This window comes from Cetorhinus maximus, unplaced genomic scaffold (genome assembly GCF_964194155.1).
Source record: "Cetorhinus maximus unplaced genomic scaffold, sCetMax3.hap1.1 HAP1_SCAFFOLD_606, whole genome shotgun sequence".
NCBI lineage: Eukaryota > Metazoa > Chordata > Chondrichthyes > Lamniformes > Cetorhinidae > Cetorhinus > Cetorhinus maximus.
Genome location: NW_027596548.1, coordinates 203,977 through 229,689, shown reverse-complemented (window position 1 = coordinate 229,689; position 25,713 = coordinate 203,977). Strand labels below are relative to the sequence as shown.

Here is a 25,713-nt window from a genome sequence, read left to right as displayed (position 1 = left end):
GGAAGGTGCTGTTGAAGGACCCTTGGTGAATTCCTGCAGTGCATCTTATATATGGTACGCACTGCTGGTACTGTGTGTCGGTGGTGGAGGGAGTGAATGTTTGGGGATGTGGTGCCAATAGTGTCTATGGTCTATCCACCTTAACCTTTGACTCCCATCAAAAACCTATTTAACTCAGCCTTAAAAATATTCAATAACCCTGCCTCCACTGCTCTCTGGGGAAGAGACCAAAAACCCTCTAAGAGAAAAAAATTCTCCTTATCTCCATCTTAAATAATAGATCCCTTATTTTTAAACTGTATCCTCTAGTTCTAGTGTCTCCCATAAAAGGAAGGATCCTCTCAGTATGCACCCTGTGAAGGCTCCTCAGAATCTTTCAATAAGACCGCCTCTCACTCTTCTAAACTCCAATGGATACAGACCCAGCTTGTCCAACCTTTTGTCATAAGATGGCCCCCTCATCCCAGGAATCAGTCGAATGAACCTTCTCTGAACTGCTTCTATTGCAGTTATGTCCTTCCTTAAGCAAGCAAACTGAAACTGTACACTGTACTTCAAATGTGGTCTCACCAACACCCTGTACAACTGCAGCAAAACATCCCTACTTTTATACTCGATTCCCGTTGCAATAAATAGCAACATTCTGTCAGAGGAGAGGAGATTTTTCACCAACAAGAGTCTCTGGGTTGCAAGAGGACTGGGAACTCTGGATAAATTCCCTTTCCCCTTCACATGAGCCTAGAACCAAATAGAAGGGCTTTAATCACTGCCCTGAACAGCCTGCAGAGGAAACCTGCGTCCTGGGGTTGTACTTAAATTAATGAGCTCTGTAAGGGAACTCTGGGGCTGAACTGGTCTTTCCCAAAACTGGATTACCTGCAGCTTGGCCCTAAAAGCACTGGGAAAAGAACAGAGGACCTGCAGAGAAGAGACAGCAGTGTAAGTGAGAGCGAGAAAGAGTATGAGACAGAAAAGGAGAGGCAAAGAGAAGACAGTGAGGAGAGATAAGAAGGACAGAGGGGAAGATAGGAAAAGAGAGGGAGATATAATGAATGATAAAGCACAAGGTGAGAAGCAGGGAGAGGAGGAAGAAGGAAAACACGTGTGAACGAGGGAGCAGGGAGAGGAGGAAGAAGGAAGACACGTGTGAACAAGGGAGCAGGGAGAGGAGGCAAGGACAGAGTAACTGGGAAAGAGAGAAGAGGAAAAAGAGAAGAGAATGAAGCACTAGAGGAAGAAAGAAAAAATGAGAGAGGGGTTATGAGAGAGCACGTGAGAAAGAGGGAGAGAAAGAGAACGAGGAAACAAGAGGAGAGAATGCTAACTGAAAAGAGCAATAGAGGAGGAGTCCAAGACCACAGATTTTGCCTTTGGGTGCGAGTTTGGGGATTTATTGGTGTTGGACTCTGCTCTGAATGTGCAATTGCATTGTACAGGAGCAGTGGTTTGTGAAGTTTTACAGAGCTGGTGTTGCCAAGAGCTTCAAGTGGGGGAGGGGAGCCAACTTGAGCCCCCAGTAGGTCATCAAAATGTAACTTGACACTGCACACAAAAACACTCACTCGTCTTCCTGAGAGCTGCTGGATGTTAAAGTGACACAGAAAACACAGCGAAATTGGGTCACAGGACTGGTGCATGTATGTGGCCTGGCTTTAATTGCAGGAAGGGCCGAGGGAGGGGTACGGTGGCAAATAAATTTAAGCTCCTGCCCAAGAGGGAACGTTTTGTTTTTGAAGAGGGCGAAGAGAATCTTGAAAGTTTGAAATACTAGAGGCAGAATTTTGCTCCCATATGCTATGTTCATAGCAGAGCCTGCTTCTCATCCTCTCTCCCACCCCCTACGCATCCAATCCCATCACATGCCACACCAGATTCTGGAGTTTAATTTAGGTTAAGAATTTCCCACCTCAATTGGACAATGTGTCAATTCGAACTCAGAGTGGACCCGCTCGAGTGTAAAATAGTGCGTGATGACATCGGGCGAGTGTCCCGACATCATCGCGCACTCGCGTGGTATTTCGGTCGGCGGGCGCGGGTTAAACTCGGGAGCGAGCCCGCTGACAGTTAAGTGGGCTATTAAGCTCGTTAGCGGCACAATTAACTGGGATTTTTTTCGCTGCCCGTCCAACGAAATGGTTGGCGGGATGGAGAATCGGCCAGGCGACTTTTGCATTTTTCAGGAAACCTCATCCAAGGGCGGGATGAGGTTTCTGTTATTAAGTTGAAAAAAAAAATCTATGCACAGAATTTTTATGATGTCTACGCTCAGGTGACCGCTTGTGTTGCGTGGACGTTTTTTTTCTGGATTTAAAAATCTTTATTTGATACTTTCGAAGTCTTCAGCTGCCTGAGGCCAGCTCTTTCTGTCTTCAGGGAAGTTTTCTGTGAGTGCACCCCCCCCTGCGCCGGTACTGACTTCAGTGCTCGTCCTCCTCCCTCCCCCAACCCCAGGCAGCGCTGGTTGGCCGTTAATTGGCTGCCCCCTGGGCCCACCGCTCCTGCCCATCGAACCAGGGAAAGATAAGGCACAGAAGGAGGCCATACAGCCCATTCTAATCCCAGCTTTCAGCACGTTCGTAGCCTTACAGGTTACAGCGCTTCAGGTGCTGACCCAGGTACTTTTGAATGAGTTGCGGGTTTCTGTCTCCACCAGCAACCCAGTATATATGTATATATATGTGTATATATATAGCACCATCAGCGTATAAACAAACCATCCTGAGGTGCTCCACGGGAACATTATAAAGCAAAATTATTGAGCCACATCAGGAGATGGTAGAGCAAAAATGTGGGGCGGAATTTTGCGACCCCATTGTGGAGGGGGTGGGGCCGTAAAATACGATGAGCCGTTCAAAAGCCCATTCGGTGGGACCTTAAAATCCCGCTGGTGTAAAATTCCGCCCCATAAAACCATAAGGCCGTAATATGTAGGAGCAGAAGTAGGCCATTCGGCCCATCGAGTCTGCTCCGCCATTCAATGAGATCATGGCTGATCTGATAATCCTCAACTCCACTTTCCTGCCTTTTCCCCATAACCCTTGATTCCCTTACTGATTAAAAATCTATCTATCTCAGCCTTGAATATACTTAATGACCCAGCCTCTACTACCCTCTGCAGTAAAGAATTGCACAGATTTATTACCCTCTGAGAGAAGAAATTCCCCTTCATCTCTGTCTTAAATGGGCGACCCCTACTCTGAGATTATGCCCTCTGGTCCTAGACTCTCCCACAAGGGGAAACAAACTCTCAGCATCTACCCTATCAAGCCCCCTAAGAATCTTTTATGTTTCAATAAGGTCGCCTCTCATTCTTCTAAACTCCAATGAGTACAGGCCCAACCTACTCAACCTTTCCTCATAAGAAAATCCCTCCATACCCGGGATCAACCTCGTGAACCTTCTCTGCCTCCAATGCTAGTATATCTTAACTTAGATAAGGGGACCAAAACTGTTCACAGTATTCTAGGTGTTGTCTAACTAGTGCCTTGTATAATTTTAGCAAGACTTCCCTATTTTTATACTCTATTCCCTTTGAAATAAAGGCCAACATTCCATTTGCCTTCCCTATTACCTGTTGAACTTGTATGCTAGCTTTTTCATGCAAAAGGACTCCCGAACCCTTCTGTGCTGCAGCTTTCTGCAGTCTTCCTCTATTTGAATAATATTCAGCCCATCCATTCTTCCTGCCAAAGTGCATAACCTCACATTTTCCCACATTATATTCCATCTGCCAAGTTTTTCCCACTCACTTAACCTGTCTATATCTCTCTGCGGACTCCTTGTGTCATCCTCACCATTTGCCCTCCCACCTATTTTTGTGTCATCCGCAAACTTGGCGATAGTACATCCACTTCCCTCATCTAAATCATTAATATGTATTGTGAGTAATTGTGGCCCCAGCACTGATCCCTGTGGCACTCCAATAGTTACAGGTTGCCATCCCGAAAAATTCTCTTTATCCCAACTCTCTGCATTTGATTAGATTTCTCGAAAAGTTATAGGGCTGGAGTCTAACCTCCCTCCTTTCCACACTAGGATTAAAGAGTATATTTTTAACTTTAAAATCCTTTATTTAAACGAGTGTAAAAGCTGGTTTACAATAGGCCAACTTCTCTTCAAAAGGGATATGAAAACCTAATGATTTCTTTAACAGAAACCTGTTACGCTCAGGTATTAAACTGAAATTTTGCTGCTTGGTTTTTCGCTCTCTCTCTCTTCTCTCAACCTCTCTGGCTGCACCTAGTGAGTAATATCTTTGTGTTCTGTAGGGGACAAAACTGTTCTATTCTTTTAAGCATAAGATGTCTTAAACCGTCACTGAGGCCATAAAAGATGTCATTTCACCAAATAGTGTAACAGTCCAGCCCTGAGTCTGCAAACTGAAGCTGTGACAAATAATATTCTGACCAGTCCACACCTTGAACACGGTGTTCAAAACTGGTCACCCATGTATGTGGGGAATGCTCCAAGGCTGCGTGTGGAAGAGCCAGAAGGCTGACTACTACTATTCAAGGAAAAACTAGAAAAAGTGACTCTTCAAAGGGTATTTTTTTCCTTTATTCTTTCATGGGATGTGGGCATCACTGGCAAGACCAGCATTTGTTGCCCATCCCTAATTGCCCTTGAAATGAATGGCTTGTTAGGACATTTCAGGGGGCGGTTAAGAGACAACCACACTGCAGTAGGTCTGGAGTCACATGTAGGCCAGGCCAGGTAAGGACAGCAGATTTCCTTCCCTAAAGGACATTAACGGACCAGGCTGGTCTATGTTTCCCATCTCTTTGTACCTGAAAAAGTACTTCACCCTGTCCTCTGGAGGACGTGTCCACTGCAATAATTATAGGTAACTCTAGATCGTAATGTGCTAATATCTCTGATGTCATCAACCTCGCCTTGATTTTTTTCGAATGATCTCTGATGCATTTCTTCCCAACACCATTCATTGTGCTGGTGTAACCACTGATGCAGTGGCTCAGTGAACGCTGTTAAGTTTTCGAGAAATTTTGCCAGCTGATTCACCATTCCCATGAACCTTTGTAACTCCGTGATGTTCCTCCGAGCTGGAAATTTCTTTCTGACTCTGGTCTTCAGCCGATCAACCTTTATTCCTGATGCACTCACTATGTGACCAAGAAATTTGTTTGCTGGTTGTGAGCACCAACTTGTTGACACTTTTACGGGTGAAATGACGCCTTGTCTTACCATTGTAAAGTAAAAGGTGTGGAACCTTTCTGGGTGTGCATAAGCACATTGGTTTCACTTCTGGGCTTAGTGTTATACAATACGCTGTTCTTAGCTCTCCCAATCCTGCAAACAACTTTGGGAATTCTGCTGTGTAGTCTCCTGATTGACATTCACCATTCTTTATTTCTCCTATTCTGTGAATTAAATTCAATTCCATACATGCCTTACTACTTAAAAGTGAACAACTTTGATCTTGAACAGTAATTACTTTCTCTCTATGCTTTAAAGTAGCTGTTAGTTCTCCCTGAACCCTCAGCCCTGTTCCTCCTGGCCCTTGTAGCTTTTTGTAGGATGGTTGAAGAGTTTTCTTGTTTAACCAGGGTTCAGCATCTGAACAAACTGAAACTGCTGCACCAGTGTCTAGTTTAAAGTGTGTGCTATGACCTTTAACAGGGATCTCTGTACTTCAAAGGTTCCTGCTTAATTTTTAATCTCTCCTAAGAAGGGTAGCTCAATGTGTTGCGAATCTTCAACTTCATGGACTCTGTTTCCTTTTAAAACATATTCTTTTTGAGTGTTCGGCCCATTTTTTATACTGCAACATACTGCCTGAAAATGGCCCGCCTTTTTGCACCAATGACACTGCGTGTGTTTGGCGGGACAATTCCCGCACTTGTGCCTTTTATTTCAGAAAGTTGGGCTGCCACCATTAACTGCTTCTCCTGCCGCGCGTTCCTCCTTCTCTCTATTTTCCCTATTTTATGACTGGTGAATCAAACTGTATCTGTCACTTTGGGATTTAGGCCGTCTCTTTATCTCTCTCTCTCTCTCTCCTCTGACTACCAATCGACCCTGCTTCCTGATCTCAGCTTGTCCACTTAACTGAATCGCCTTCCCCAGCATAAAGTCTTCTCTCGGGACTGCAAGTTATCCGTTAATTCATCATCCACTGCCCCAACAATTATTCTGTTGTGGGTTAGCTCCTCTTTCAGATGACCATAGTCACAATTTTCTGCTAACTGGTACAAATCATTAATAAATGCTTCAATGCTTTCCCTGTGTCTCTGGGTATGCTTATTGAACTTTGTATGTTCCACAATAGTGTTCTTGTGGAAATTGAAATATGTCTCTAATGCATCAATGACCGGCATATGTGGCTTTACCCTCATTGATCCCCAGGGTAACTAAAATGTCATCTGCACAGTCACCCATTGTGTACAAAAGTGTACTGACCTGCTCACGGTCTGGCTTTGCTGTGAGACCTGATGTGGTGTGAAATCAAGCAAATGTCTTGTACTACTTTGGCCATACCTCAGCATGATTTAGGCCTGCAACTTACTCGAAACTCTCCGGTAGAGGCAGAGCTTTTTCTATCACTATTTTTTTACCATTTGCTCCCATATGTTATTGTGTTGGTGGGTTGGAATAGTTTCAATAACACCTGTTTGCTAGCTGAAAACACTCTAACTTTATTGTGACATATTTACCTTTATGAGAACACTCCCTTACAGTCTGATCACATGAATATGTGTCATTTCCTTCTATGATATCACAGACTATTACAGTTAACCCTTTGTGGGACTTAATCTAAAGTAGTCCATTATACTACAGGAACATCATATGATCAAACCTACAGGGATATCTTCACCCCAAGTTCATAACCTGAATTTCAGGTGAGAGGTTCATCTGAAGCCCCTTATATCTGTTCAGGTGGACGTAAAAAAATCCATGGTACATTTTCAAAGAGAAGGGAATTCTCACTCTGTCCTGAACCAACACCAACAAAAACAGATCATTTATTGCTTCATCTTTTGTGACCTTGGTGTGCTCAATTCGCTTGCCGTTTCTCCTCAAAACATCGCTTCAAAATAATTTGATGGCTTGGGGCATCTCAAGAACTTGAAAATAATTCTATAGAAATTCAGCCTGCAACTTACTTCCAGGCACCCTACACGTGCATTTAACTGTCTGTCTCTATGTCAATGGATATTGCATGGAGCATGATTATTGTAGCTGAGGTGTCACACCTTGTTACAGATGCAAAGCAATCTCTAAGCCAAAGGGAGCCTGAAATTTCCATGTAATTTAATGACCTGAGGGATTTGCACACTGCTGCAAATTGAATTTCCACAGAGTTGTTATGCAGTGGTGTTATAGATGCATGATACAGGATAACTGCTAAAGAGCCTAACCAGTCTCCAGACCACACATCACCTAGGAAATAGGTGAGTTTAGATGTCAGCTGTGCCTCAGTTGGTTACACTCTTGCCTCTGAGTCAGAAGACTGTGTGTTCAAGTCCTACTCCAGGACTTGAGCACAAAAATGTAGGTTGATATGCCAATGCAGTACTGTGGGAGTGCTGTGCAGTCAATGAGATGTGTATTGAGCTGAACAGCCTCTTTTTGTGCTGCAATGATTCTGTGTTAACTGATCCCTGGTTCACCTTCTCAGTTGGATGTAAAGATTCTATGATACTGTTGGGTTCCCTATGACATGAAAAGAAATCCAGAACTTTATTCTTTTGACATTTAAAATAAAGGACTTTCTGCTGAACCAAAAAAAGATGGCTGCTACAAGTCACAGGACCACAGTGTCAGGCCTTTGTTCTGGGAGCTACCATCAGGAGTTACTAGAACAAGAGAATTCCTCGGTCAGCCAGTGGAATCTCACACGTCATTGCACAGACCCCTTGTAATCAATGGAAGCAGAGGAAGTGCAGATGAACTGGTTCCCCCAACTGTAACTATCGCAAAAGAAAGTGATTGAAACTCGTTATACTGGAAGAGGTGCTAATAACCACCTTGTCTCTCTCCTAAGGAGGAACAATGAAATTCTGGCCAGAAGTACAGAAACTTATTGTTACGCTGCAATTATCCATTAATGGGCAATGCCACATGAGTCAAACTTCTGACTTTTTGGACAGTTTTAACATGACATCTTTGTCCCCACAGTCAGTCTGCTGTTTAACATCCAACTGGTGAACTACCAAAAAACTGACCTCCAGGCTGAACAACAGCCTGTCCTTGAAGCCTGTCTCTGCTGGAAGAGTTCCTGCCATTGCCTGCAAAGCTTACCCAGTTTCTGGGTACCTACTTCATCTGGCAGTAACCGCAGTGGACTCTACAACTCCAGTCTTCAAACAGCTGAAATTGAACTCCTGTGTGAAAGAATCCCTCATTGGATTCTGACTCTGGCAATCATGTGAATTAATATTCATTTCTGTAGTTCTTGCACTGTTATTATCCATAGTTGTAAAATTCCTTTTTCTATCCCCACCCTTAATGTATGTTTGTGTGTGTGTGTGTGTGTGTGTGTGTGTGTGTGTGGTGGAGTGGGAAATTGTGAACATTCCTCCTTGGGTTTTGAATGTGAAATAAACTAACCTTCTGAGTTCATCACAACGCAAGTTTGCTGCGAATTATTAGTAAATTGGATCACACAAACTGAGGGTTTGGGTAAACATGCCACTGCATTACTTTAAAAATAATTCAAAATGCCTTCTGCTTACGGACAGGTGGTGAGAGGAAAAAGTAGGCTTTGCTTGCCTCTCTCCTGTCTGTAACAATACCATTTTGAAGAAGAGCATGGAAGTTCTCCCCAGTGTCCTGGCCAATATTTATCCCTCAATCAACATCATAAAAAGCAGATTATCTGCTGATTGCTGTTTGTGGGACTTTGCTGTACACAAATTGGCTGATGTTATTACTGCATTACAATAGTGATAAGATTTCAAAAAAGAACTTCTTTGGCTGTAAAGAGCTTTGGGACATCTGAGGTTGTGAAAGCATTCTTTTTATAAATCCCCCAGCACAGTACAGTGCAATAATGTTTTTAACATTGCCATAACTATAGTATTACAAGTTATTTTGCAGCACTCAGTGAATGAAGAGCCCATAACATTGTAGTATGAGTCACAAGACTGTCATGGGAGTCAGCCATTCAAGAGCTTAGTGATCAACTCTGTTATGTGTAATACTGACACTAAAGGCTCATTGTATGTTGTGACTAGGTGAAAAGTGCAATCATATATGGCGTTGTGTACTTCCTCAGTGGCAATTTGACCAGCAGAAGCCTTCCGTATGTGATCCGAACTGTTAATCAGGATTCCAGGCAGGTGGGGTGGTGGGGGAAAGGGGTACGGGTGGCATGGGTGAGGGAAGTGGGCGTAAAGGCATGAGGAAAAGGGAAAGGCAATAACTGCCCTTGCTTCTGTTAACTATCCAGTAACTTTGCCCAGTAAGTGGGCAAAAGAGGGTGAGAGTGGGAGAGAGAATGAGTATTAATGTCACTTGAGTGTAGGATCTGCCCCTTCACAGTCTAATGTCTTGCCAAGACATTCACTGGGTGGCCAATGACCATTTGATTGGGGAACGGTCTACTGTTACCTAGGTAACTGTACTCCAGACTAAGTCAGAGCCTTGGGTGAGGAGAAGAGAGACATAAAAACCAAGTCAGAAGCAGAGCCATTTTGCCGCTCGAAAGCGCAGATTAAAGGAATTCCACTGTCATGACAAGTGTTCCTTCTGAGAAACTTCATAGTTACTACACAGGGCAGACATGCAGTGACAAGTAATTGCCACAGTTGGCTTATTGCATTGTCAATCAAGTCTGGTGCTGTAAGTTTTAAAGACACGCAAGAACACGCAAGAAATAGGAGCGGGAGTAGACCGCTCGAGCCTGCTCTGCCATTCAATGAGGTCATGGCTGATCTAATCGTGGCCTTAGCTCCAATCTTCTGTCTGCCCCCACGTAGCCACTGACTCCTTCATAAATCAAAACTCTATCTAACTCAGCCTTGAATATATCCATGACTACTTCGAGTGAGGCAGATTGTGCCGCCAATTCCATCTCACTGTGGCCTGGCATGGAAGTGTGGTTAGGGTGGCATATTCACACCTATTATTCTGCAAGTGAGCTTCCAATGCCATCAGGACAAGGCGTAGACTCTTCCCGTTGAGGAGAAATCTCCTTGGTACATCTGCTAGCAGCTGGGAACAAAGATGATGCTTGGTCCAGGAAGACTCTCTTCCGAAGGAGCTGAAACAGCAGCATGAAGGTTTCCTGTTGATGACAAGTGACTGTTTTGCCTAGTTTGTACCGTGAGCTGAGCCAACATGAAACTATAAGCCCGTCTGTACCGACACCTCTTGAAAGGCCAAGGTTGTTGTTTCTGAGTTAAGACCTGAGCTAACTGCATCCCTCCAAACTTGATGACAGAATAAGTGACAGGTCCAGAATGTTGTAAATCACCCAAGTTAGGAGCTGAATAGTGGTTGGAACAGAAATCTGAATGGGCAGTTCTAAACCAGGCAAAGCAACTAGAATTCAAAGCGGAAATAGCCTGTTCGAGGGATGCGTGAAAAAATTGATATAGAAGCACGGGAGAAAGTGAGAAAAATAATTGATAAGGATACCAGAACTGAGAAGGTGCAACTATCAGGAAAGACCGAACAGACTGGGGCTCCTTACAAAAGGCTTTGTTGGTAGGAAAAATTACGAAGGGGTTCGATTGGGCCGTCAATATGTTAGTCACTTATAGATGATGAGAGAATTCAGGAGAAACTTGTTTGCCGAGAAAGGGCAAAGAATGTGGAGCTCACTACTACTAGGATAGTGGGTGAGGTGAATAGCAAGGCTGCAATTAAGGCGCATTTAAGGGGAAGTTAGATAAACATACGAGGGAGAAAGGGATAGAAAGATGTGCTCATTCAGTGAAATAAAGAGGGGTGTGAGGAGGGCTTTGTGGACCATAATCATCGACATGAACCTGTTGGTTCAGATTACTTGTTCCAGTGTTGTAAAGATTTGTACACGGACGAGTGAGCTTGTGCCTTTATTCCGCATCAGATCCTGACCTCCTGTGGTGGCAGATTTGAAGGGGAGAGGGACAGACTTGAGGAGTGAGCCTGGTAGAGAGGTCAGCAGTTTAGGGTCAAGGGAGCAGGAAGTGGGTCTCTCATGGGCAAGGCGAGCTCGGAGAGGGGTGGTGGGAAAGAGACAAGAGAAAGATGTGAGTTCAGGGCTAGAGCTGCGGGGGGGGGAGAACTTCAGAGGAGACTTGGCTAGTGGAGGGGAAGGGCGTGGTGGAGGCAGCTGATCGGACAGTCTCGAGCTTAGTGGCAAAGGTAGCCTCTGAGCTCCTCACACGTATTGTTGGAGGTGAGGATGGAGGGGAGGCAGGGTTTTAAGAAAACAATCTGCGTTAGAGAAAAGAAGCCAGGGGTTATCTCTGCATTTCAGGATGATCCTGGAATAGTGATTTTCTTATTATTCATGGGATGTGGGCTTCGCTGGCTAGGCCAGCATTTATTTCCCACCCCTAATTGCCCTTGTTCAGAGGTCACTTAAGAGTCAACTACATTGCTGTGGGTCTGGAGTCACATGTAGGCCAGACCAGGTAAGGATGGCAGATTTCCTTCCCTAAAGGACATTAGCAAACCAGATAGGTTTTTAATGACAATCAGCAATGGTTTTATGGTCATCATCAGAGTTTTAATTCCAGATTTTTATGGAATTCAAATTTCTGCTGTGCACAGGATTCGAGCCTGGGTCCCTAGAACATTACCCTGGGTTTCTGGAACACTAGTTCCAGTGACTATGCCACTGCCTCCCAGCTAAAAGTTAGACCCAATAGTGTTTTGTGTGGTCCAGCCAGATCAGGCAGTCACATGAAAATAGGTCTGTCTTGATTGCCAGTCTTAAAGAGTCCCGGCCATTTTTACATTTAACTTATGGCTGAATGCACAAAACCCAAGCTTGGGGATAAAAGCGAAATACTGCAGATGCTGGAAATCTGAAACAAACACAAAAACAAAAATAGCTGGAAAAACTCAGCAGGTCTGACAGCATCTGTGGAGTGGAAGACAGAGTTAACATTTCGAGTCCGTATGACTCTTCATCAGAACCAAGCTTGGGGAACCTGGTGACTGTAACATGGGACTTTGGGGCACATTGAGCAATGCAGAATGCCCTTGGTGTTTAGCTTCTGGTTTCACTTCCACACAATGTATTAGAAGAACATTGGGATTTTGTGGACCAGTAGAAGTCTAACATACTCAAAAAGACTGCCCTGCAATAATCATATCCCTCAAGCATTACCCTCTCTTGGAATGTAAGACATCACCTCTTGAACCCATTAACGCTGTTTCAATGACCTTGTGATTATTCTATGATACGATTACACATGGAGTGGAAAAGATTTCAGCTGCCCTCTCTCTCTTTTTACTCCCTAATATTTCTTCCTCCTTTCCCCTCAAAACTGGGCCCTTCATCATAACAAAAATTGAACTTGGAAGCAGCTTTTTCAATCTTCTTCACAATCTTCGAAACTCCAGTTACATCACCACAGAACCACTCTTCTAAAAGAGAACCAGAACAAATGTTCTCATGACTAAACTCCCCAAAACCTGGACCATCCTCCTTGTGATTTCCATGGAATTGTACCACACAGAAACAGGCCATTCAGCCCAACCGGTCCATGCCAGTGTTTATGCTCCACTTGAGCCTCCTCCCATCTTTCCTCATCTAAATCTATCATTGTAACTCTCCATTCCCTCCTTTCTCATGTTCTTCTCTAGCTTCCCCTTAAATGCATCTATACTATTCACTTCAGCTGCTCCCAGTGGCAATGAGATCCACATTCTCACCATTCTCTGGGAGTTTCTGAATTCCCTATTGGGTTCCTCGGGGTGCCAATCTTATATTGATGGCCTCTAGTTATGCTTTTCTTCAGTTGGAAACATTCTCTCTGTGTCCAGTCTATTAAAACCTTCCCTAATTTTAAAGGCCCCTATTAGGTCGCCCCTCAGCCTTCTCTTTTCAAGAGAAAAGGGACACAGCCTGTTCATCCTCTCCTGATAGGTATACCCTCACATTTCTACTATCATACTATAAATCCTTTTTTGCACCCTTCCCACTACCTACGTTCTTTTTTATGAAGTAGAGTTAGCTGGGACTGTGAGGAGCATCTGACACTGATTTAACTGTGATGAAATGCCACATGATTAAGTAACTGAGATCTGGTGGGAAGGAGAATTACAACCTTGTTTAGAATGCTGAGATGTATATAGATCTAGAACACAGGCCTAGAACTAGGGGTCACTGTTTAAAAATAAGGGGTCGCTCATTTAAGGCAGGGATGAGGAGAATTTTCTTCTCTCAGAGGATCATGAGTCTTTGGAACTCTCTTCCTCAAAAGGCAGTGGAAGCAGAGTGTTTGATTATTTTTAAGGCAGAGCTAGATAGATTCTTGATTAATGAGGAGTGAAAGGTTATCAGGGGTAGGCAGGTATGTGGAGTTGAGGTTACATTCAAATCAGCCATGATCTCATTGAATGGCGGAGAAGGTTCGAGGGGCCGAGTGGCCTACTCCTGCTCCTAATTCATATGTTCGTATGTATGTTCATATGTACCTGTGCATAAGCAAGAATGGTTTTTATGAATGACAGTCTATGATAGCATTCTTAGGGTAACTGGCAAACCCTAAAGAAACCCCATCTAGACCCCGAACCCAAGCCGAAACAGGGGCAGATGATATTACAGAAATGGGAAAAGGCAGCCTCAGTAATGGCACAGGTATGTTGATGGAAGCTCATCTCAGGGTCAAATTAGAAGTGGAAATCAAGCTGAGGTGAAAACATTGGCCATGTACCCTCCACACTTGCCCTTATTGCTGTCCAGTAAGGTTTTGCAGAGAAGCATATCTGTGCGTACTGGATTGGAGGTTAGCCGTGATGCCCCTCATTGCCACACAGCCGGCTCACACTTGAATGGAGGTCACTTGTGGGATGGGGGAGGCAGGGGGTGGTGGAATGGGATTGTGAAAAGTACATGAAGACAGCACCAGTACAACCATAGCCCAGCGGGATTCAACATCCTCAGATGAGAAAGAAATTGAGAGAGTTTTTTGGGTTCATTTTTGTAAACAGAAAACTATAAGGATAGGGAGCAGCTGTTCCCCTTAGTTGAAGGGTCAGTCACAAGGGGGCATAAGTTCAAGGTGAGGGGCAGGAGGTTTAGGGGGATGTGAGGAAAAACATTTTTACCCAGAGGGTGGTGAGGGTCTGGAATGCGCTGCCTGGAAGGGTGGTGGAGGTGGGTTGCCTCACACCCTTTAAAAAGTACCTGGATGAGCACTTGGCGCGTCATAACATTCAAGGCTATGGGCCAAGTGCCGGTCAATGGGATTAGGTAGGTAGGTCAAGGTGTTTCTCACGTGTTGGTGCAGACTCGATGGGCCGAAGGGCCTCGTCTGCACTGTGATTCTGTGATTCTGTGATAAGTTTACAGAACTAGCAGCACAGTGAAGTTGATCAGAATCAGGAAATGCCACTTTCAACTCAGACACACAGCCAACTCTCCATTGTCGGTGACCTGCTCCAGTAAACGGGGGTGGGTCAAATCTCAGCCACGTCAGTGACATTTTGTTCTATCAGGACATTATTCTATGTGTATGAAGGCAGGGAAAGAGTCATTGTGTCTCGTTTTATTCAACACAAATTGGGCTGCCAAGCCAGACGGCAAATTTAACCTTGGCAACGAATCTATTTGTGAAACTTTACTTGTTGGATCCGCACAGTTAACAAAAAAAAAAACTGCACAAAGATCGGGTTTAAAATCTAACCGGAGAGGCGACCACTGCCTCCAGGTTCCAGGGTCGAACTACATGGGTTTCTGAGGAGAGGATGGTGTTCTGCAAACTTTTGAGCCCAAGGGATGCTTCTTTCGAGTACATTTTACTTACGTTAGACATTCACAAGGACTGAGATAGATTCGACCTGTGATCCATAGTTACAATATACTAAAACCAATGGTTAGGACTATGGAAAATAACAGAGGAAGATTATGGTCTGACTGTTCAAAGTACTTAAGACAAAGATGAGAAGAATATTTTTCTCTCAGAGGGTAGTGAGTCTTTGGAACTCTCTTCCTCAAAAGGCAGTGGAAGCAGAGTCTTTGAATGTTTCCAAAGCAGAGGCAGGTAGATTCTTGACTAACAAGGGGAGGAAGGCTTATCAAGGGTAGGCAGGAGGTTACAGTCAGATCAGCCATGATTTAATTGAATGGCGGGGCAGGCTTGAAGGGCCAAGTGGCCTCCTCCTGCCCCTAACTTGTATGTTTGTATGAAAATAATCCTCAAGGGTTGCCTGAAGGTCCATATGAGGCCTCTGCAGCCTCCTGCCTTTTCTCCATATCCTTTGACGTGGACCTCACAGTGTTCACCTCAGGAGGCGTGTTCAAACCCCTCCATGGCTTCTCCCGTCCCTATCACTGTCACCTCTCCCAGCCCTGCAACCCTCTTGAGATCTCTGCGCTTCTCCAATTCTGGCTTCTTTTTATATTTGTTCATGCGATGCCGGCATTGCTTGCTACAGCAGCATTTATCACCCATCCCTAGTTGCCCTTGAGAAGGTGGTGGTGAGCTGTCTTCTCGAACCGCTGCAGTCCACCTGGTGTAGGTACACCCGCGGTGCTGTTAGGGAGGGAGCTCCAGGATTTTGACCCAGCAACCCATCCCCGATTTCCATCACTCCACCACTGGCGGCCGTGCCTTCAGCTGCCTGGGCCCTAAGCTCTGGAATTCCCTCTCTAAACCTCTCCGCTCTCTCCCCTCCTTTAAGTCACCTGCCCTAGTATCTCACTTGGCCTGGTGTCAGTTTAAAGCTCCTGTGAAGTGTCTGGGGATGGTTTATTATGTTAAAGGTGTTATATAAATGCGAGTTGTTGTTGAAGGGCCAAGAGAGCATGGTCAGGATTCAGACCTCTACCTCACCATCCAATGATTGGTAAAATAAACCAAAGGTCAAGGGGGCGGGGGGGTGGGGTTTGACAGATTATTTATGCTTTGGACATTAAGTATAAAATGCACCATCAGATCAGACATAAAAACAGAAAATGCTGGAAAGACTCAGCCGATATGGCAGCATCTGTGGAGAGAGAAACAGAGTTAATGGTTCGACGCCGTGTGATGTTAACCGTCTTTCTCTCTCCGCAGACGCTGCCAGACCTGCTGAGCTTTCCCGGCATTTTCTGTTTTTTATTTCAGATTTCCAGCATCCGCAGTATTTAGCTTTTATCACCTGGTCAGATGCCTTTTTGCCCATGCCCCAGGTGTCTGTTTCACATAAGGTTCGTTAACGTATTGAATTCTTGGTTTAAAATTAACGGAATCCCACTTCACTCATTCACATCCTATTGATGTGTTCCAAGTTACCAGTGCTGCAATAAACAGGATAGAGCAGTCTAACAGCTCTACATAAAAAGCTGGCCGTGACATTGCTGCAACACATGCGCAAGGGTTCAAGTGGCACAAAGGCTCCAGTTTTGCAGGCGCTGTTTGCAGTGTCAATTGGGCCAGGCAGAACTACACCCTAGCAACACATGCACACACAACACACACACTTTAAACAGCCAGCCCCCTCTCTCCCTTGCACACAAGGGGCAGATGGGTGTGTGACCCACAGCAGCAACAAGATCTATAACCAGATGGCACAATTGAATCTCAGTTCACCGTGTGCTATCGGTAGCTAGGGGAAGGGGACAGAGGGAAAAAGACAGCAAACAAAATAAAACCACAAGCCCACCGAAAATGAATAGCATCTCACAGAACTCCACTTGTGCACATTCACAGAGGCTGGGACCTTTGAGGACAGGAGTTAGGGTTTTGTTTTAAGGAGCAACATTCTCACTTCCAAGCCAAGAGGCGCAGAGTTTTGAACCCAACTCTAGATAGAGTTGAGCTCTGGGTCTGAATTTTGGGTTGATACCCAGTGGGACACAGGACCCTGGGGGGGGGTCTGGTTTCCTCCCTACCCCTTCATCATGTGGGTTGAAAAAAGCCCAGAAAACTCTCTCATCCAGCATAGGACTAACACCCTATTGACTGGTTAAAAAGGTGGTTAGGACCAGTGAATTCTTCGACTAGGGAACAGTGAGAAGGTAAAAAGACAACACATTCCTTCGGGTTGTGAAGATGTGGATAACTGATTGCGGACTCGGCATGCATCCTGAAATGCCATTTTCTGTTCAGTTTTTTTGATGCAGTAGCTGGTTTTAACACAGAATCCCGTTCATTTACCCTCAGCAAGTCTGAAGGAAGATGCTGAAGTCAGCTACCTCAGTACCATAATCAGGCTGCTTCTACACTGAAAACCCATTGACAGCGTTTAAACATCACAAATTCACAGGGGGGAGGAGAAACACACATTTCTGGGAAGAATATTCTTCCTATCCAGCAGAAGTATAAGGAAGTACTTAGGGCCCATTTAACATCAGAATTTGCAGAGAATAAAAAGTTCAGCAAATGAACAGACTTTTCATTTAAACAAAGCTAGACCTCCTGGTTAGCATCTCAAGCTTCTGCTTTACATAGCAGAGCAGAGACATCTGCTTTTACAACGGCTACGTCAAGAGTCCTAACCCAACCCATGAAAAGCATCTTCACACTTCAGAAATCACAAGATAGTGAGAGAAACTGCACTGAAACATCAAATCCAGAATTCCCTCCCACCCTTCAACAGTTCAATCTGAACAGCGACTAGGTTTTACTGTTTAGATAACTTTTAGAACTACCCATGCACACGCAGAGCTGCTTCACACTCTAACGCTCTTTCAGTGAACAAGACAGATGCACACAGAATGAGAACAGGAGAGACAGACACATAGACCAGGAGGGGCAGATGATGAGAGAGAGAGAGAGAGAGAGAGAGGGGCACAGGAGAGACAGACAAACACTAAACAAGAGACAGACAAGGAGAAACACACTCATCGGGGAGCAAGACACACACACACATACACACGCAGATAATGAAAGCTGCCAAAACACACATACACCTCTAACACAAAGAGGCACACAGATGGTTAGATAGAAATTATCCAAAAAAAGCCCTAGAAATAATGAGCAAAGATACAGGCATCGAGACTGAGAACAGGCACAGGCAGATATTTGATGAGAGGTACACATGGAGAGACACAGAGGACAGACACACACACAAAAAATGCTGACATAGATTGGTTAAAAAGACACACAAAGCCATAAATAATCAGAGACGAGAACACACAACAGAACAGAAGTAGAAATAACCACATCCACACAGACAAAAAGGGATTACAAGTCTCTTCCTGTTTGGCAGATTGTCCTGCTACCAGTTAGTGGTCTCCCCCACCCCGAGCATGTTAATAGGGCCATGTGGATAGATTTCACCCTAGAGCCGTTCAGAAGAAGCCTGCCATCTCAAAAGAGATGAAGAGGTGGCAGTGGACTGTGCCTTTGCAGCACAGAGAATCCTCTCTCCAACAGCAGCCAGCCAGGAAAGCTGAAACTGGGGACACAAAACATTTTTAGTGTGCTCTTCACCTCCTAATTGTTAAAGTTGACCAAGCAAAAAAAAAAAATAGGCTTTAAAAAAAAGACTAGAAAATGACTTGAAATGCCTGGTTTATAATCCTGATTCTGCCGTACAAGCCCCACTCACTTCTCTTGCTATATATGCCCCTCCCAGAGCCATTATCTCCCATCCCCCGCCTCCTTGACTCCCAGAAGTTACTCAATAACTTGATGCATAACACCAGTCTTAAGGCTATGTTGTCAACTGCCGAGAAAGAGAGTTCTGGCAAAGGAATGGACCATTTGCAGCTACCGTAATCTCCAAGGTCTTTATTATAACCTTCTCAAAATAAACGAAGCATAGAATAATAAATTAAGAAAACACACACATTTCTGCAGCAATATTTAAGTTCGTAAAAAAATACTGTCCATGTTTTTTTTTCTACATCACCCCCCCCCCACCCCACCAACCTCCGACCCCTCCCCCCCCCACCCCCAAAAATGGCTTCAATACGAATATCATGTAAACTATGAAACAACATTGTAGTGGCAAGTAAACAGGAAACAGGTTAGGTGCTTTTTTTTTTACATATAAAAGAAAATTTAACCACCTTTTGAGAAATGTTTTTGTCACGCATACACACACACACACATATGCATGCACACAAACACACGTGTGCACATTCCAGTCTGCAATGTCCAAACATTCATGAGAGGGGGAGGTGGTGCTGTGAAGAAAATCAAGTCAGGCCTGGAGGAATGTTAAGTCTTTTGTGTGAAAGACTATTGTCACTGGTTTTAAGTTACAGTACCTTTTTTTTTATATATATATATATATATACAAAAAAACCACAGGCTCCTTCAATGCTAATGTTTTAAAAGAACAAATCAAACTGGTACATACATTGTCACACCACACATCGCTTAATAGGCTGTTTCTGTGTGAGCGTTGGAAGGTCAGAACGAGAAAGAAATTGTGATAACACTTTTCTTAAGTGTTTTCGCAAAGCTTCCTAGGAAAAAAAACTATTTTCTTCACTCTCTCTCTCTCCCCGCCTTACAGCCCTCCCCCATCCCATAACAACTGTTTAAATAAAAAAGTTAATCCACGCATTTTTTCTTACAAAAACAAAAAAGTGACAAGACTTTTGCTTCATAGAAACCCCGATTTAGTGAGGTCAAATTTTCCAGCAAGGGGTGGGGGCAGCTGGGTGGTGGTGGGGGGAGGGCTCCACCAGTGTTTTCCAAATGGTTGGTTTAAGTTTTTATTTTTGTTTTTTTAAATTAAAAAGGAATATATAACAGACCATTAAAGACATCGAAAATAAAGTTACATGTAGAATGGTTACATGTGCAGTGAACGGATTATCGAACAGAATGGAACAAAAGTCACCACCAACACTCAGCTGATGAGTGGCTTCTTAAACAACAGAAACAACATTCTTTTTTCTCTCTCTCATGTTGCAAAGATACATCTTCGAGATCAGTAGATGGAAGTCTGTTTTTTTTTGCATTTTTCTTTCAAAAATCCTTTTTTGCGTTCTCCCTCTCTCCCTCTCTCTCTCCCTCTCCCTCAGCAACTCACTCGGCTGGGCTGCTGTTTGCACACAAAGTCAGTCATGAAGTCGAACTCGTTCTGTCCCAGCCACAGTTCAGGCAGTTCTTTGATGCGATCCAAACCCAGTTCAATGACTAAGGACATGAGGACCTCTTCATCGATGAAGTCCGTGTCTATAACATTGGGGGGCAGTATTGCTGCAGACATATGGTGGCTTGGTGGCACTGAGGGGCTGTGATGTTTTATTTCCCTGTACTGCTGCTGCTGCTGTTGTTGTTGCTGCTGCTGCTGTTGCTGCTGCTGTTGCTGGTGGCTCAATACACTGGCTGGATGCAGGTCCGTCATGCTGTAATGCTGCTGGTGGCCGTAGTACTGGTTGGTCAGCTTTTGCAAGTGCATGCTGGCTGCAAGCTGAGCGGCGGGGCTGCTGCTCCCAGTGACTGGTGGTCCCATGTACTGGGGATGGGGAGGATGAGAGTGATGATGCTGCTGCTGCTGCTGCCTGGATGTGTACCTGATGCTGCTGGGGGTCATGTTGCTCAGGTGCCCCACTGGACCCTGCCTGCCCACGCTGCCGGGCACCATGGCATGCCTCATGCCACCGCTGGAGTTGACACTGCTGCTGCTGCTGCTGCTGCTGGGTCCGGGGTAATGCAGCAAGGAGGTGGCGGCCGGGTGTTCGCTCATCAAGCCGCCGTAGGCGTGCTGGTGCTGGGGGTAAGGGCTCAGACCCATCCGGCGGACGTGGAGCCCGCTGCTGCCTTCAGCGAATCGCCCGTGGCTCAACATCATGCGCTCGGCCATCGCGCTCCACAACTTACAGAGAGAAAAAAGAGGAGAACAAACGTGAATTAAAATGCCAAAAAAAATAAAATAAAATAAAATACAAACTCAACACAGAGAAAGCAAACCGAGCAACAACAGCAACTCATTGCCCCCGGGAAGAGTCCCGTCAGCAACTTTATCCATTCTTTATCCAAAAGAAGATTTTCAAAAATACAAATTTGCAACTTACCCCCTTTTATAATTGCAACGAAAAAAGAAAAATACTTTTCTCTCTCTCTCTCTCCGCTTTCAATTCACTGGATCTCAGTAAGTAAGAATTATTCTGCCTGTCTCTCTCTGCACATTCACCAACTCCTCTCTCTCTCTGTGTGTGTATCCACAGCCGGACTCTTCCTTATGTATATATATATATATGTGTGTGTGTGTATATGTATATGTGTGTATGTATGTGCCCCTCTCCCTCTCTCTATCCCTCTCTCCCACTCTCTCTATTCCTGCTTCTGCTGCTCCGCTGAAGCACTCAGGCGCCGCAAACTCGGAAGGATTAAGCAACAAAAGATGTTCACTCGGCTGCCTCGGCCACTCTTAATATAAGGGCTCCTAAGGCTGGGCTCAACACGCGGCGCGGAGTCCCTCTGGAATGTGGATCAGGAGCAGGAACGGAAGTCAAACCGAATTCCAGGCGACACCAGCACCTTCCCTGTCAAAATAATTGCAGCGCAGGAGAATAATGTTGAATTTTTTTTTTATATACATATAACACAGTAACAGGTTAATGATGTATAATGCGTTATACATTTTATATATAATGTATATTACAGCATCATATATTATAGGTCTGTCTGTAACATATCCACATATCTAGTAATATATTTTAAAAACATGTTTAGCTGGTGCCTACATCTTAACTTAAATCCATCTATTTCTATACCACTGTTATCCGTAAAGATTAATAATTATCCCCCCCACCCCCTCCCTCCAATCTAAACCCCCGCCATTCCCTTAAACTCTCCCAGGTTTATTGTTCTAAGAAGGAAAGACCTTGCATTTATATAGCGCCGTTCACAGCCACCTGCTGCCCCAAAGCGCTTTAGAGCCAAATGAAGTACTTTTTCCAAGTGTAATCACTGTGGTAATGTGGGAAACACAGCAGCCAATTTGCACACAGTAAGCTCCCACAAACAGCAATGTGACGATGACCCAGATGATCATATAACGTTGATAATTACTGGATACAGGGAGAAGCCACCTGCTCTCCTTCGAAATAGTGCCATAGGATCTTCTGCACCCACCTGAGAGGGAGGCGGGGCCTCAGGTTAATGTCTCACCTGAAACATGGCATCCCTCAGCACTGCACAGAGGGTGTCAGCCTAGATTTTGTGCTCAAGGCTAGGAGCGGTAATTGAACCCACAACCTTCTGACTCAGCTGTCGACCAAGCGAGCCACAGCTGACACCATGAACACTTGCCTCCCTAAACCCCTCACCAAATGGGCACTTTTTTCAGTCGTGAAGCTAGGCCGGTGAACGCCAGGATGCTTTTCAATCCCCACTCGCTTCACCCGCCCTCCCGCCCAACTCCCCGCTTCCCATTTCTCACCCAGCATGCACACGCCTGCACTCTCCAGCAGGGGAGTTACTGGACAACAAACAGAACCAAGGCCCATCAATGATCCGCCAGTTAGACAGACCCGGCTGACTCAAATGAAAACACAAAGCGCTGGAAAACCTCAGCAGGTCTGGCAACATCTGTGGGGAGAGAAAAACAGAGTTAACGTTTCGAGTCCAACATGACTCTTCTTCGGAACCTGCGGCCCAGACTGCTGACCATCCCAAGTCGGTACAACCCAGATGAAGTGCCTTTACTGACTTGGCCTCCATGGGAGTTGGAAATTTAAGTGGCCATTATTGTTATGAGGCTCTGTCCTCACAACTCTTATTGTGGTTTTTTTTCATGAATTAAGTAACAGTCTTGTGGAATATTCTGCTTTTTTTTTTGTTAGTGGGGACAACGTGGTAAAATTTAACGTATAGAATCATTTGTATTTTACCTTTAAAAGTATGCAGCATTGGAAAACAGGTTTATACTCAATATTGGCCTGTCAATTCTATTTATAATCAGCAAGTGGCCCTACTGGCTATTTTGAGCAATTTCCATTTTTATTCCAGGTTTTCTTCAACATTTGCAATGTTCCCTTTTTAACTCATTACAGATAATTTGAATAAAAAACCATCTCTCTGTTAAGCTAATCATTTTGAGTGGGAATGTAATGCTTCTAGTCAAATCTCATTATGGAGGGATTACACACAGTACCTTACTGCTCCTGTGGTAATTTTAAAAAAATAATTATTTTTTGAATTATCACTGACTGTTGCAAATTAATTAACCACTCTTACTGAACATATTTGCATTGAATCTTGAGGGTAGCATGTGCTGTCCTGAATTATTGTAGCTGAGAAACATTAAATCTCAGGACCATTTAAAAAAAAGACTTGCATTTCTATAGCACCTTTCATGGCCACAAGGGGTCCCAAGGTACTTTACGCAATGAAGTACTTTTGGAGTGTAGTCACTGTTGTAAGGCAGGAAGTGCAGCAGCCAATTTGTACACAGCAAGCTCCCACAAATGTGATAATGACCAGATAGCCTGTTTCTGGTGATGTGGATTAGGGATAAACATTGGCCAGGACACCAGGGTTAACCCTCCTGATCTTCTTCAAAATATGAACATACGAACTAGGAGCAGGACTAAGCCACTTGGCTCTTTGAGCCTGCTCCGCCATTCAATAAAGTCATGGCTGATCTGTATGTAACCTCCCACCTATCCCCGATAACTTTGCACCCCCTTGTTAATCAAGAATCTATCTAGCTCTGCTTTAAAAACATTCAAAGAACCTTCTTCCACTGCCTTTTGAGGAAGAGAGTTCCATAGATTCACGACCCTCTGGGAGAAAAAAAAATTCTCCTCATCTCTGTCTTAAATGAGCGACCCCTTATCTTTAGACAGTGACCCCTAGTTCTAGATTCTCCCATAAGAGGAAACATCCTCTCCACATCCACTCTGTCAAGACCCCTCAGGATCTTAAAGGTTTTGGTCAAGTCACCTCTTACTCTTCTAAACTGCAGTGGATACAAGCCTAACCTGTCCAACCTTTCCTCATAAGACAACCCGCCCATTCCTGGTCTTAGCCTCATAAACCTTCTCTGAACTGCTTCTAATGCATTTACATCTTTCCTTAAATAAGGAGACCAATACTGTACACAGTACCCCAGATGTGGTCTCACCAGTGCCCTGTACAATTGAAGTATAACCTCCCTAATTTTGTATTCAATTCCCCTCACAATAAATGATAACATTCTATTAGCTTTCCTAAATACTTGCTGTACCTGCGTATTAGCCTTTTGTGGTTCATGCACTCGGACACCCAGATCCCTCTGAATCTCAGAGCTCTTCAATCTTTCACCATTTTGATAATAAGCTTCTTCTTTATTTTTCCTGCCAAAATGGATAATTTCACATTTTCCCACATTATACTCCGTTTGCCAGATCTTTGCCCACTCACTTAACCTATCTATGTCACTTTGTAGTCTCCTCATGTCCTCTTCACAACTTACTTTCCTACCTATCTTTGTGTCCTCAGCAAATTTACCCATCATACCATCTTTCCCTTCATACAAGTAATTTATATAAAGTGTAAAAAGTTGAGGCCCCAGCACCTGATCCCTCTGGCACACCACTCGTCACATCCTGCCAACCAGAAAAAGACCCATTTACGGCTGCCCTCTGTTTCCTGTTAACAAGCCAATCTTCTATCCATGCCAATATGTTACCCCTACACCATGAGCTTTTATTTTCCACAATAACCTTTGATATGGCACCTTATCTAATGCCTTCTGGAAATCTAAGCACAGTACATCCACACCAGTTCCCTTTATCCACAGCACATGTGACTCCTTCAAAGAACTTCAATAAATTGGTTAAACATGATTTCCCTTTCACAAAACCATGTTGACTCTGCCTGATTGACTTAAACTTTTCTAAGTGCCCTGCTATGACATCATTAAGAATAGCTTCTAACATAAAATGTCCAACATAAAATAGGGCCATGGGATCTTTTACATCTATCTGAGAGGGCAGACAGGGATTTAGTTTGCATCTCATCTGAAAGATGGTACTTCTGACAACGCAGTACTCCCTGTGTACTGCACTGGAGTGTCAGGAGTCTCTGGAGTGGGACTTGAACCCTCAAACCTTCTGACTCAGAACACTGGGAGCTGAAAACGTGGGAACTAGAACACTGGGCACTGGAAGACTGGGCACTGGAATACTGGGAGCCCGAACATTAGGAGCTGGAACACTGGGAGCCAGAACACTCGGAGTTGGAACACTGGGAGCAGCGACACTGGAATCTGGAACACTGGGAGCTGAAATACCGGAATCTGGAACACAGGAATCTGGAACACTGGGAGCTCGGACACTGGAATCTGGAATACTGGGAGCTGGAACACAGGAATCTGAAACACCGGGAGCTGGAATACTCGGAAGCACTTCCCTGTCCTGGGCTGATGTGTTGCCTGCAATGACCTTCAGGTAGGTTCTTGGGAGAGAAAGTGAGTGCTGGATTGGGAGGACTGAGCTGGGAGAGTGGGAGACAGGGAGGGGCATGAGCAGGGAATGACTCCATATCCAGGAAAGTATTTTAAAAAAACCCATACACTTTTACGAGGTCTACCCGCTGTCGGTTTAATGAGCGCTGGTTAAGCCACATGTAGACCACGTTCTCCTGCACAGAGTTGGTGGAGTGGCTGTTGGAATAGATAAACGGCCTTAAGACACAGGCCTTGGGCACCCCTTTCATC

At 44.5% G+C, this 25,713-nt stretch overlaps 1 protein-coding gene across 1 annotated transcript; it reads right to left on the bottom strand.

Moving 5' to 3' along the window:
* Positions 1-19,366: 19,366 nt before the first annotated feature.
* On the bottom strand, positions 19,367-21,417 carry cited2 (Cbp/p300-interacting transactivator, with Glu/Asp-rich carboxy-terminal domain, 2). The gene is made up of 2 exons (XM_078535712.1): positions 21,083-21,417; positions 19,367-20,883 (listed from the first exon to the last, which is right to left on the bottom strand). The coding sequence occupies exon 2, from the start codon at positions 20,869-20,871 to the stop codon at positions 20,083-20,085; it is 789 nt and encodes a 262-aa protein (XP_078391838.1). The 5' UTR covers positions 20,872-20,883; positions 21,083-21,417; the 3' UTR covers positions 19,367-20,082.
* Positions 21,418-25,713: the final 4,296 nt, after the last annotated feature.